General features: G+C 33.3%; 1 protein-coding gene across 2 annotated transcripts in view; it reads right to left on the minus strand.

The window, feature by feature from the left end:
• Positions 1-4478: 4478 nt before the first annotated feature.
• CENPK (centromere protein K) overlaps positions 4479-15217 on the minus strand; it is a 33894-nt gene continuing 23155 nt past the window's right edge. The window contains exons 7-11 of one of the 2 annotated variants that reach the window (XM_012784084.2): positions 12252-12334; positions 12048-12146; positions 11578-11704; positions 8845-8898; positions 4479-5338 (exon numbers count right to left, since the gene is read on the minus strand). In XM_012784084.2, the coding sequence (XP_012639538.1) occupies positions 5180-5338; positions 8845-8898; positions 11578-11704; positions 12048-12146; positions 12252-12334 (522 nt within the window). In that variant the 3' untranslated portion in view covers positions 4479-5179. The remainder of the gene's footprint in view (positions 5339-8844; positions 8899-11577; positions 11705-12047; positions 12147-12251; positions 12335-15217) is intronic. The other variant, XM_076008053.1, reaches the window with a different exon arrangement.

Below are 15217 nucleotides of genomic sequence, written 5' to 3' on the forward strand. Positions count from 1 at the left end.
GATAGTCGGTTTTTCATCAAATGTTTTAAATTCTCTTTTAAAAGATTTTTAATCTTTAAATAATTATTCAAAATAATACCTATAATAATTATAAATTGCAAAGGTAGTGGAGAGAAGTCACATGTACCGTTCACCCTGTTCCCCCAATAGTACATCTTATGTAACTATACTTCAATATAAAAACCAGGAAACTGACATTATTGCAATGTATATACATACTTCCATGCCATCTTAGCACATGTATATATCTACGTAATGACCACAGCAATCAAGACAAAGGGTACTCCATCACCACAAAGATCTCCCTCATAATACCTCACTCTTCTCCACTGTACTATCTTTAAACTCTGTCAACCACTAATCTATTTTCCACCTCTATAATGTTGTCATCTCTTCAATATTATATAAATACAATCATATAGTATGTGACCTTTGAGATTGTATTTTTTTCACTCTACATAAAGCCAATGAATATAATTGGGTCATATTTTTTAATCTACTTTGTCATTTCTGTCTTTTAATTGATATCTAGAACATTTACATTTAATGCAAATATTATTTAGGGTTTAAATATGTCATTTTTTTCTTTTATGTTTGTTTCCTCTGTTTTATATTACGTGTGTGTGTGTATGTGTGTGTGTTTCCTGATTTGCTGTGGGTTGGTTGGGCATTTTTTTAGAATTCCAATTTAGTTTATTATATGTAAAGTTTGGGGGTATATCTATGCATTTATATATATATATATATGGTTTATTACATTTACATAACACATAACTTATGGTCTACTGGTGTCAACATATTATCAGTTTGAGTGAAGTGAAACCTTGCCTCCATTTGAATCTCTTTACCCTTTCCCATTTATAATTGTCTTAAATATTTCCTCTACATCATTGAAAACCACATCATACATTGTTATACTCTTTGCTTCAACCATCCAACATAACTTAGAAAATTCAAGAAGGAATGTCTATTGTACTTGGTCATGTTTTTGCTCATGTGTTTTCTTTCCTTTCTTGCTGATATTCCAAGATTCCCTTTTATGATTTCATGTTTCAGAAACTTTCTTTAGCCAGTCTTTTAGAATAGGTCTGCTATCAACAAATTCTCTTAAGTTTTCCTTTATCCAGAATGTATTTACTTTCCCTCATTCTTAATGGGTAATTTTGCTAAATATATGATGCATGACTGACAGTTCTTTGAGAAATTGAACAATGGTGGACCACTTCCTTCTGGCTTCTCTGATCTCTGATGAAACTCTCATATCATTCAACTTGTTTTTGTTCTATAGGTAAGATGTCCTTTCTCTTTCACTGCTTTTCAGAATCTTTCTTTGCCTTCAGCTTTCAGTTTACTTATGATGTGTCTTCGTGTAAATTTCTTTAGGTTTATCCTGTCCTGAACTAGGGCTTCACTCAGTTTATTAAATCTGTAGGTTAAAGCTTTTTACCAAATTTGGGAAGTGTTCAGCCACTATTTTAGACCCGATCTTTTTCTTGTCTCTGAGACTTTTCACACAAATGTTAAATCTTTTGATGTGGTCCCAAAGGTCCAAGAGCTCCTATCCATTTGATTTCATCATATTTTTTCTCTGGTAATCAGATTACGTAGTATCTATTGTTCTATTTTTAAATTCACTGCTTCTTTCCTCTGTCATCTTCATTTTGTTATTGAACCATCATTTAATCTTTAATCTGGTTATGATATTTTTTTAAGATTTTCTATTTGGTTCTTCTTTATATCTTTGCTGAGACTTTCTATTTTCCATTTTTTTAAAGCATGTTTATAATTTCTCATTAAAATATTTTCATGATGCCATTTTAAAATCCTTATCAGATAAATCTGACTTCTGTGTCATCTGGGTGTGTTTGCTGATTATTTTGTCTCATTCAAGTTCAGATTTTCCTAGATCTTGGTGTGGTAAAAGATTCTGTATTATACCCTAGAAATTTTGGGTATTGTTACCACATTCTGGATCTTACTTAAATCTTCTGTTTTAGCAGGCTTTGTCTGACACTGCTGTGGTGGAAGGAAAATAGGATATAATCTAATTACTACCAGGTGGGGGGGTGAAAGTCCATATTCCCCATTCAGCCTTCTTTGACATCCACGTGTAGGGTGCCTTGTGATATCTGGGTAGTGGTGAAATTTCAGGTTCTTCAAAAGGCCTCCATTGACATCACTCTGGCTCTGGACAGGAAGGAACACCTTGCTACTGACTCTCAGGTAGCCTCCAAAAATGTTACAGGCAAGAAGGGGAGGCCTCCTAACCACTGGATCATGGCCCCACCTCTGATGAACAGGAGGTTTGTCTCATTACCACTGGGTAGGAAGGTTCAGAATCACCACAGGGCCGTTTTACTGCTGGCAGGGAAGAAAGTCTTAACTTGCAACTCAGCCTTCTCTGCTCATCCCATGGGCAGGACACCATGTTAGATAATGACAAGGGTGGAAGCTGAAGTTTACCTCTTGGCCCACGACAAGGTGGTGGTAGGGTAGTGTTTTTGTTTTTTAATGTGGTATATAGTTGAAGTACTGTAGTTATGGTCAAAAAGTTTTCTGTCTTGCTGCATTGCCTCTTTCTTCATCCTTTTGATAGTGCAAGCTTTTGGGAGACTTTTGTCTTCAATTTGTGTTTTCAGAGTTACATGCTTGTCAAACACCTAGTCTGCTATACATATACCGTGTTTCCTCGAAAATAAGACCTACCCATAAAATAAGCCCTAGCAGGAGTTTAAGCATTTGCACAATATAAGCCCTACCCCAAATATAAGACCTATTGATAGGCATGGCTACACAGCATATCTGCACAACCCATGCATTTCGTCGCGGAGCGGTAAAGACAATGAGCAGCCCTTCTCATCTGCTCCATGAGAGTTCTGCTGCTCAACATGAGAGACCGGGGCCAATGATTCTAAAGGAAATAGAGTCGCAAGAAATTCAGGGTGAAATTCGGTTTGGAGAGTTATGATGATGTTCCAGAAGACGACTTAACTATATTTGAATAAATGTAGATTGTTGTACTGTACTTAAAAAAAAATAACACATCCCTTGAAAATAAGCCCTAGTGTGTCTTCTTGAGGAAAAATAAATATAAGACCCTGTCTTATTTTCAGGGAAACATGGTAGCAAAAAACCAAAACTGCTGTAATTCTGTGAGTCCCCAAATTCCTAACCAGTGTGCTGCCTTCTCTCCACTTTTCAGATTTTTCCTAACATGTGTATAACATATAATGCACAAATTTTTTAGCTAGAAGGAATAGGGAGACTTGTCTATTTCCTCTTTTAAAGATGTCTTCCTTTTTTACAGACAGAAATTCATAATTTTAATATAGTCCATTTAAAATTATTTAAATCTTTGTATTATCTTCAAGAGACTTTTTGCCTACTTCCTATACTTTTTATTTTTTGTGAGACAGGCAACAGGCTCTCGCTCTGTTGCCCAGGCTAGAGTGCAGTGGCGTCACCATAGCTCACTGCAACCTTACTCCTGGGCTCCAGTGATCCTCCCACCCCAGCATCCCAAGTAGCTGGAACTATAGGTATGCATCACCATGCCTGGAAATTTTTCTGTTTTTTGTAAAGATGGGATCTCACTATTTTGCCTGGGTGGGCCAGAATCAATTAATTCATTAGCTAAGTAAAAATTCTAAGGCTTCATAGATTTCAGTGATTTCCAAAATCAACAAAAAGTGAAAATACATACAGGTTCTAAGCACTTGAAACATTTACTCCAACACACTCAAAACCACAAAAAGCTTTAAGGGCTGTAAGTTTAGATGGATTACATATCAAGACTAATTCTACCATAATTTACTTTGTTTATAACTCAGATCAAAAGTGGGCAAGTAATCTTGCTATGTAAGAAGCCTGGGTTAATGAATTAAAGTGGAATGTAATAATTATTAATGAAACGTGAAACAAAGAATTGACAGATAATTGATCTAATTGTTCATTTGCCTTTATCTATAACTTTCTGTAATTTGCAACACAGAGGACTTCACAGATAACAATTCTACCTGCTATAAAGAATTATTGTAAGACCAACACTGATGCTTTTCCCCTGTCCAGTAACTTCAGGGAATAAAAAGAATCGCTCATTCCTTCAATACCCAATTAGAGTATTATAGGAAGGTACTTTACATATTATCTTTTCCTAAAAGAAGTTATATTCTCTAAAATATAACAATATTTGTATTATCTAGAGGAATATGGTATACTTGGAATATTATTTGTTCACTTTTTAAAAGATGAAGTAATTAAGGTAAGCAGAAACTTGGATGATATACAGTAGAAAGCATTTTTGAGTAAAAAAGTACACACAAATTTCTCTTAGAAAATGAATGATATTATACTAAATGGGTTTAGAATTCTCTAGTTTAGCTTGGATGTAATCCTGAATGAGTACTATAATATCTTCATTTATCTACCTGTGAAAAAGGTCTTTTCTATTTATACAAATATACCACATCACCAATAGCTACAGACTTTTAGAGAGAATTTTATTTATGGAAAATTCAAAGCATTAACAAAACATCATGAACACAATTTTGTTGCTAATAATTAACAGAATCGAGAATGAATAATATATAATGTCACTTGGTATATAATACAAATTAAAATATAATTTTCATGCTAGCTTTATCCATTAGTTTTTATCCCAATTTTTCACAAATCTAGAAATAAGGCAGTACATATGAAACAAATTTGCTAAATATTTAAAAATTATGCCTTCTCCATGAGATATTACTTCAATTTGAAAACTATCTTCAAATTAAATGACCTTTCCACTATAATTCTTAAAATATAAAGTACCAAATAGAACTCAAAATGCATGAAAGATACTGTTATAAACTTAAAAAGAAATATATTACACTAGTAATATCATAAATTAACAAAAATTTTTCCAAAGAATATTGCATGAGGTAAGGTACATTAAATGTCTTATGTCTAGAATATTATTTACTTGCATTCTTGTCCATACAATTTAAAACACCAAAGCACTGACTAAGAAATGAGTATTTAAAAATGAGTAACAGATGGCAACATGTATCATTTAAAGATAAAAGGAAGAGGGACTATGTGCTTAATTTTCAAATAATGTTCTTTATCCAAATAATGCTGTGTTTCCATTATTCTTGAATGACAAGATCCTTTGCTATGTGAAAAAGAGATCATAATTTTACTGATGGAAAGCTTCTAATCTTATTCGAGTTGGATCTTCTGGATGTCTCAAGGCAATTCCATTACGCAGCAGCAGCTCAATATAAGGTGGCCAAAAGGAATCACTAATTTTGACATACGGATCATGTGGAACATCAAATAATCTATTTATAAGAATCTGGGAGAAAATATCATTCAAAATATACTTTACTTGGGAAAAAAATCAATACAGCTATAATAAGACAATAAAGTTTTCCACCAAAGAATGCTGACCTCTTTTCTCCTTCAACAACTGTCATGATTTTTATGTACTAATTTAAATAATTGTTTCTTTTTTAAAAGACTACAGCTATTAATGAATGGAAAAAGCTTTAAAATATATTTCTACATCTTAACATTTCCTAAAAACATTTCCTAAAAACTAGTTAGAAAGAATTTATAATTTCCTACTCCTTTTAAGATTAATAATTTCTTTATGATAAAAATAAGACTTAAAAAATTAATATTCAACAAAATACACACAAAGTTGAAAAGAAAGTTAGGAAGTGTGTCTTTTTTTTTTTTTTTTTTTTTTGAGACAGAGTCTCACTTTGTTGCCCAGGCTAGAGTGAGTGCCGTGGCGTCAGCCTAGCTCACAGCAACCTCAAACTCCTGGGCTCGAGTGATCCTTCTGCCTCAGCCTCCCGGGTAGCTGGGACTACAGGCATGTGCCACCATGCCCGGCTAATTTTTTTATATATATATATCAGTTGGCCAATTAATTTCTTTCTATTTATAGTAGAGACGGGGTCTCGCTCAGGCTGGTTTTGAACTCCTGACCTCGAGCAATCCGCCCGCCTCGGCCTCCCAAGAGCTAGGATTACAGGCGTGAGCCACAGCGCCCGGCCTAGGAAGTGTGTCTTATTATTTGGAAAGAAAATACATCACCAGTCCCATTCCCTCCACAAAACACCTATTCTTCTGATAAATCTTCAAAATAGTCAATTTTTATCATCATCATTTCCTTTAACTTCATCCGGAGTATCACTAATTTCTTCATGAAGGATGTTAATGATTTACAACCATAAATTGACAAGTTTTTTGAATAGCTGTATTAAATTATATAGGCTAGCATTTATCAAACTGCATTCTATGGAATTGGTCTCCCTAAAGATGTTTTTAGTTGTTAAAAATGAGGAGTCTGTAGTCAAATAAGCTTGGGAAAGGCTGCTAATGCGAACTGAGAGTCACCTCTCTTTTCTAAACCCATTGACATTAGAAAAATTTTTTCAAGAAATAAATATTTCTAATTCTTGTTTTGTTTGTTTGTTTGTTTGTTTGTTTTTAAGAGAAGAGTCTTTCTCTGTTGCCCAGGCTAGAGTGCTGTGGTGTCAGCCTAGCTCACAGCAACCTCAAACTCCTGGGCTCGGCCGGTAGCGGTGGCTCACCAGCTAGGCCTATAATCCTAGTACTCTGGGAGGCCGAGGCGGGTGGATTGCTCCAGGTCAGGAGTTCAAAACCAGCCTGAGCAAGAGCGAGACCCTGTCTCTACTACAAATAGAAAGAAGTTAATTGGCCAACTAATATATATATAGAAAAAATTAGCCGGGCATGCTGGCGCATGCCTATAGTCCCAGCTACTCAGGAGGCTGAGGCAGCAGGATTGCTTGAGCCCAGGAGTTTGAGGTTGCTGTGAGCTGGGCTGATGCCACAGCACTCACTCTAGCCTGGGCAAAAAGGTGAGAGACTGTCTCAAAACGAACAAACAAACAAACAAAAAAAAACCTCCTGAGCTCAAGCAATTCTCTTGCCACATCCTCCTGAGTAGCTGGGACTATCAGTGTGAACAACCACATCCAGCTAGTTTTGTCTATTTTTAGTAGAGACGGAGTCTCATTCTTGCTCAGGCTGGTCTCAAACTCTCGGTCTCATGCAATCCTCTGGCCTCGACCTCCCAGAGTGCTAGGAGCACAGGCATGAGCCACTGTGCCTGGCCTACAATTCTGAATATTAGTGTTCTATAAAATACAATGAAAAATGCTAAATGTAGATCAATTCTTTTGCCTCCTCAGCTACCTCCCAGTGCCTTTCACAAATTACAAAACTAGAACTCAGAAGGGTTAAGGGATTTCTCAGGGGCACATAATTAGTGGCAGATTATGATTACACTCCCTATTTCTGAATTGCAAGGCTAAACTTTAATTGAAAGATGCTATTATTACAAAGAACATGTTAAAGAAAAACCATAATTTATACAAATATAAAGTGCTATAGAAATGAATAAAATTAACCCATCAATCTCTAATATGAACGATATTTTGATTTATATCAATATCTCAATTATTAAAATAAAATTTTCAACTATTATTAACTATTTCAAAGCCCACATCCGGGGAAGAAAATTTTGGTTTCATTTCTTTTGGGATATCATGATGAAGAACTAAATATTATTTCTATTTTAGAGCAAATGCTTATTTTAATACAACTTAAGATCTTTCTTATTTTGCATTTCTAATTTTAATTATAGTAATAAAAATTTTAGTAGATGTCTGAAATAGTTACAGGCTACAAATAAATTTCTATATTAAATTTTTTTCATTGAATTGCAGTTTTAATACCAGTTACTTTTATCACTGATAATAAAAGCCTAGGAGACAAACTCAGGATTCTAAATTTTATATGGTATGTACTATGTACATTGCTCAAAAATTACATGTGTAATACTTTTCACTATTTGCCATGAGTGACAATTTTTACTTAAAAAGAAAAAAAGGTTAAGTGATGCCTAAGAAATAATAGTCTTCTTAGTTTCAGTATAAACTGAAATAGTTAAAAATATGTTAAAATATTCTAAGTATAAATTAATAAATATTTATATTTTGCTTTTCTAAGCAATAATATTCTGTATTAAATCCTGAGGCACCAACTAGATAGCTGGGTAAAAATGGAGACTCTAATACTTAGTTCATTAAATTACAATGAAATGTTTTCTGAAATCATTCTTTCTACTAACCTTACCAATGGTTTTTAAAAGAGTACATTAATTGGTAAATACTCTGTTCTTCATACACTATTTTATTTTCCTCTCTGCCCAAATCACCATGGATTGTCATATCAATCTTCTAAAGTATTTAATATAATTGATAATCTGGTTGAAGTTTAAAAACATTTTTTTAAAAAGGTCAAAGATATTAAACAGGGTAAATGTCAAACAGGAAAAGTTGGAATTACTCAGCACTTATATCACAAGAAAAGAGAATGATGTTACCTATGAAAAATTATACACAAATTTCTACAACTTTGTGAAAAGAATCTTTAAGCTCATTTACATATTTTATATAGAGTACAAAGAAGCCAACTAAAGATTCCATCAATGTAATAGCAAAGAATTTCACTATGCAAATACTAAATATCATAAAAATTATTTTACAGTGTTTACCTATAATAAATCTTAGGAATGTGATTAAGAGTTAGACTTTAATTTCATGTTTTTATTAAAAGATCACAAGTATCCCCAGTACTGTAGAGAAAACAGAAACTAATTTTATACTACTGATAATTATTAAATATATTTTAATAAAGATTGATGGATCCTTTAAAAAGTAAAGCAGTAATTTTTTTCTTTTTCAAGCCTGAGTATAATTCTTCACAAATGACTAATTAAGAGATCACTTCAAGACAAAACTAACCACACAAAACACTTACCTCTAACATTTCATGAAGTGTTATCAGCTGTGCAGTTGGCTCTTGAATGTTTTTCTTTGAGAGAAATGTGAATAACAACCAATTAACATTTCAATTCTGCCAATGGTAAAATATTGGACTGTATTACAAGATTTTTTAAATTAATATTTCTTAGTTGCAATGGCATCATAATTAGGTGATGTAAAAAGAATTTAGAAAGTAAACAACCTTATTGTACTTATTTCAGATTCATAAAAATGCAGTTGAAATAACTCTTAAGATAGTGAAAACTTTAATAATTACTGAAAGATAAAATTCAAACTCTCCATAAACATATAATAGATACATTACACACATTACATATATTCATACAAAAGAAAGTCTGGGCCAGGTACAGTGGCTTATGACTATAATCCTAGTATTTGAGGAGACCAAGGAAGGAGGATCGCTTGAGGCCAGGAGTTCAAAACCAGCCTGAGCAATATAATTACAAAAAAATAGAAAACTTAGCCCAGTGTGGTAGTGCACAACTGTTCTCCCTCCTACTTGGGAGGCTGAGGCAGGAAGATCACTTGAGCCTAGGATTTTGAGGTTGCAGTGACCTACCATGATGCTACTATACTTTAGCCTGGGTAACAGAGCAAGACCTTGTCTCAAAAAAAATTTTTTAAAGTCTAATGTTTGACAGACCCCACTCCCACCCCAATAAAGTTCCCCAAATGACATTTCTAGTTATATTTATATAGTTTCAGGACAGGAAAACTGCTTCCAAGACTTACTCATCTTTCTACAGCTCTTGACAGTTCCTCATGTTAACTCAATTCACTGGTTCTTTTTTCCTTGGATTGACAGAGAATAAATCTTATTCTACTTCCATCTAAGAATTCCTCAATTATTTGAAGACAGCGATTAGAAAGCCCAAGTCTTCTCTTCTCTTTTCTATATTAATAATCTTTATTCCTTTAATTATTTTTCATATGGCCTAGATTTGAGGCCCTTCAATACCATGGTTCTCTGTGTTCTAATTTGTCTTTTCCCCTCCCACTGTCCAGTCTCCACAATGATCTAAGTGTGGTTCAATTACCAAAGCCAAAAAAGAACACTAATTTTCATAATTACAGATGCTGGAAGTCTATTCGTTAAATCTACATATCAAGTAGCTCACAGCACATGGTTGGGGAAGGGAGAGATAAACACAAATGACAATAACAGAAGTATTTGATAAATGCTAATTAAAGGACACCTGAATTTCATACAATGTTTCACTCAAGGAAGTTTGAGCTATCTTAACTATAAATTTGCTATCCTCACCAAATAGGAAAGGTTTTCCAGCAAAGGGAACAGAATATTTAAAGCACAGCAAAGTTAGAGGTCATTGCATACTTAATGGAGAGACAGTAGTATGGGTGAATGAATTCATGTAAAACTGTAGTCTCCAACCCCTAGGCTGTGGACTGGTGTGTTAGGAAGTGAGCCACAATGATCCACCCACCCCTCTCCATCCATGGAAAAACTGTCTTCCATGAAACTGGTCCCTGGTACCAAAAAAGGCTGGGGACCACTGAAAAAATGGATAAAGAATGGTTAGAGATGAGCCTGAAGAGAAAGATAATGTCCAGAGCATAGTGATTCTAAGGAATTTATAGACTGCTTTCCATAGAGAGCCATCAAAGGTTTTATGCTGAAAAATGATAAAACTATATGTGTATATATATTTATATATATAAATAAATGATAAAACTATATATATATATTTTTAAAGAGATCATTCTGGTGCCGGTTTAAATGCCTCTTCAAATTTCAAAAGTATTATTTATACTGTATATTGTATTAAAGAAAAAAATTAGATATTCACAATTTTCTGCCACTCAATGAAATATATATTTGCTTTTCTGGGAAAGGTTTATTACATCGTAACTACTATTCAAATAGTTAATAACTTACATTAAACTAAGAGATTTTAAACATTCTTCTTCTGATTTAAAAAGTTACATATGTTCATCATCAAAACTTTGGTAAGTAGTGAAAAGCAAAAAAAAAAAAAACAGGCCAGGCGCGGTGGCTCACGCCTATAATCCTAGCACTCTGGGAGGCCGAGGCGGGAGGATTGCTCCAGGTCAGGAGTTCGAAACCAGCCTGAGCAAGAGCAAGACCCCGTCTCTACTAAATAGAAAGAAATTAACTAACATATATAGAAAAAATTAGCTGGGCATGGTGGTGCATGCCTGTAGTCCCAGCTACTCAGGAGGCTGAGGCAGCAGAATTGCTTGAGCCCAGGAGTTTGAGGTTGCTGTGAGCTAGGCTGATGCCACAGCACTCACTCTAGCCTGGGCAACAAAGCGAGACTCTATCTCAGAAAACAAAACAAAACAAAACACCTCACAATCCTAGCTCTCAGATGTAAGTACTATTATATTTTTGGCATAAATTAGATTCACACAATTTAGTCATCTGTGTCTTACCCATTTAAGAATAAATTGTGAGCATTTGATTAAATTCTTTGATTATGTTCAATATATTATTTTTAAAAGCTCGTTTTTCCATCATATGGCTATAACATAAAAATATATTTAATTAATCCCATTTTATCAAACAATTAGGTTACCTCTAATTTTTTAATACATACAATGTGATTATGGCATATTTTTGTACATGTGTGTATATCTTTGAACTATATAAGAAAATTTGTTTTTAAACCTACCTAAAATAATTTCAAATATGATTATCTACATGAATGTTATCTCTAAAACTAACCTTTTTCTTTTTCACATTTCCATCAGGCAGAGGAAAATGGTCTTCCAGAAACTCACCCAAGGTAATCAAGAGTTTCTTCTTATATTCTCTTATATTAAGCATTTTAGTTTTCAGTTCATTAAAGATTCTAATAGATTAAAAAAATTAAGAGAAACATTTAACCTATAAAAATATATATGCATATGTAATTGGTTATTCATAAATTTGATCAAAAACTTTGTTTAAACTTCATTTGCTCAAACCAAATAACTAGCTTTATGAAAGTAATATGCTCTATTTAACATGTAGGGAAACCAAAGTTAAATGAAGTCAAATTATTCATAAAAGATCATGTAACTAATAGTTGGCAAAAGTTAAGACAAGATTCATGAGTCTTGGTAAATTTTACCTTCTTTTCATCTATATTTCATGTAACATAAAAAAGAAAATACTTTATCCTATTTGAAAAACCTAGAAAACAAAATGAATACCTTGACTCAGAAAATGGCATGACCTTATTTTTCAATTCATTGTATAGTACATTAAGAGATTCCATTATTTGTTGCTGTTCATCCAACCATTGTTGCTCCCTTTAAACATGGAAATACAAAACAAAACAAACAATATCCAAATAAAACTTTAAATGCCAATTCAATATATGTCAATCATTAATAATAATTGTAACATAAATATACCTTTCCAAGTTTTCCTTTAACTTTTCATTCTTTGACTGAATAGTAGATAGTACCATTTCAAGATCGTGTCTCAATTTTTGGAACTAGAACAAAATAATTCAAATTAATTGTTTAGTCCTTAATACTGTAAATAGTTTCATTTCTGAATGATAGTGAAATTTATATATTAGTCTAGGATACTGACGGTCAGACATCAATAGTAAAAAAGCCTAGCAGAAAGGGCTTGACAAGGTAAATATAAAGTACATGCTAAATTTTTGCTAACATTTCATGGTTAAATACAAAAATATAAGAAGGAGTTTAATTTTATACCAAAAGGCAAATTAATGGTGTGTTTTCAGTAACCAAGTAGATTAGGTATCTTTTCTAAGGAAACTATACAAACTACACTTCATTCATTATTCACTCAATCATTTATTCCATCAATATTTATTACTCAGTTATTTTATTTTATTTTTTTTCTTTTGCCATTCGAGAAAGCAGGAAAATTACTCAGTTATTGACTACCAGGCATTGTTGAAGGAGGCAGGGATGTAAGGGTGAAAAAAAGAGGAGAATTCAGACAAACAACATTCCAGAGATGATAAGTGCCATGAAGAAAAAATAAATCAAAATAAAAGTAAAGGCATGAGGAGCAAGAAATGGTTGCTTTAGGTAGCAAGATATGGAAAATCCTCTGATCAGTTAACATTTGAAAGCAGAGAAAGAATACAAAGGGAAAACCATGTTGTTATCTAACAAAAGAATGTTCTGAGGAAAGGGAATGGTTAGTAAAAAGGCCAAGAGGCATAAGTGTGCTTGAGGCATTTGAGGAACAACAAAGATTACTAAGGAAAATTACAATAAACTGGGCCTTTATCTAATGTCCTTTTGTTTCTAGAATATATGAGCTAGTGTTCCATTCTTCTGATCTCAAGGGTTTCCATTAGTTTTTTCTAAATCTAAATCAGTGATAAGTTAAAGATGTATATTATAAACCCTAAAGCAACCACAAAAGAGAGAGAGAGAGAAAATAACTAATAAACCAATAGGGATAATACAATGGGTTTATTTTTAAAAATACACAATTAGGCCATGGGCCTATAATCTCAGCACTTTGGTAGGCTGGGATAGAGGATTGCTTGAGGCTAGGAGTCCAAGACCAGCCTGGGCAAGATGGCAAGATCCTAGCTCTACAAAATATAGGAAAAAAAACAAAAAAAGTAGCTGGCCCTGGTGGCACAACCCTGTAAGTCCTAGCTAGTCCCAGTTACTCATGGAGACAGATATAAGGATCACTTGAGCCCAGGAGTTGGAGGCTGCATTGAGCTATAATTGCGCCACTGCATTCCGGCCTGGGTAACAGAGCAAGATCCCATCACTAAAAAAAATAAAATATGTAAATTTTTTTAAAAATACACTATTAATTAAGAAAGTAGGAAAATAGGAAAAGAGAAAAAGTGGGACAAATAGAAAAGATAAAGAACATATACTTCAACACAACCATACTGATATTATAGTCTAATAATGGGATTAAATTAAAAATTAACCTAATTATACTACTCTTATATCAAAGCCTAACAAAGACATCACAAGGAAAGAAAACCACAAATCAATATCCGTCATGAACATAGATAACAAAAAATCTTAATAAAATTTCAGCAAATCTAATTTAGCAATAAATAAAAAAGATTAATGTCCTATGGCAAAGTAGGGTTTATCCCAGGAGGGCACAGTTAAGTAAACAGTTGAAATTAGTTTTAAATATTAGCCAATGTAATTCACCATACCAACAGACTAAAAAAGAAAAAAATTTAATCATTTCAAATTCTGAAAGAATAAGTGACAAAATTCAATATTAATTCATAATTTTAACTAAAATACTTCATAAAGTATAAGAGAAGGAAACTTCCTCAATCTGATTAATAGCATCTATGAAAAACCTACTGTTAAGTACAAGTTATAGGTCAGTAAAGTAAGAAAAGAAAAAGATATAAAAATCATCCAGAATGGAAAGGTAAGTAAAGACAGTTTTAGTCTCTAATCTTAGATGACATGACTATGTAAAAATCCTACAGAATCTATAAAAAAAAGCTGTTAGGATAAGAGTCTCTCAACCTCACTGCATATGAGATCAATACTAAAATATTAATTGTACTTGCATTTACCAGCAATAAATATTTGGAAATTGAAATTTAAAGGAATACCATTTTAATAGCATCAAAATTATGTAAAACTAAAGGGATAAATTTGACAAAAGATGTGTAAGATCTATATGCTGAAAACCAAATTTCAGTGAGACAAAATTTTTTACATACCAAATAAATGAAGACTTAATAAATGCAAAGATTACACAGCTCATGGATCTGCATTCAGACCAAGTACAGTAAAGATGTCAATTATCCCCAAATTAACCTATAAATTCAAGGAAATTTCAATCAAAAGTCCTGTAAGCTTTTTATGGGGTAGAATGATAAGCCAACTCTAAATTTATAGGAGAATGTGAAACAATTTTGAAAAAAAAAAACAAGTTAGACAACTCATACTACTTGATTTCAACACTTATTATAAGGCTTCAGTAAAAAAGACAATGTGGGCTGTGGCTCACGCCTGTAATCCTAGCTCTTGGGAGGCCGAGGCGGGCGGATTGCTCAAGGTCAGGAGTTCAAAACCAGCCTGAGCAAGAGCGAGACCCTGTCTCTACTATAAACAGAAAGAAATTAATTGGCCAACTGATATATATATAAAAAAAAATTAGCCGGGCATAGTGGCGCATGCCTGTAGTCCCAGCTACTCCGGAGGCTGAGGCAGAAGCATCACTGGAGCCCAGGAGTTTGAGGTTGCTGTGAGCTAGGCTGACGCCACGGCACTCACTCTGTCTCAAAAAAAAAAGACAATGTGGTATTGACCTAAAGACAGAAACACAGACCAAAGGAAAATAAATATCCAAAGTACAGAATAGAGAACAGAGTCCAGAAATAGATACA

The sequence above is a fragment of the Microcebus murinus genome, chromosome 11 (genome assembly GCF_040939455.1).
Source record: "Microcebus murinus isolate Inina chromosome 11, M.murinus_Inina_mat1.0, whole genome shotgun sequence".
Lineage (NCBI taxonomy): Eukaryota > Metazoa > Chordata > Mammalia > Primates > Cheirogaleidae > Microcebus > Microcebus murinus.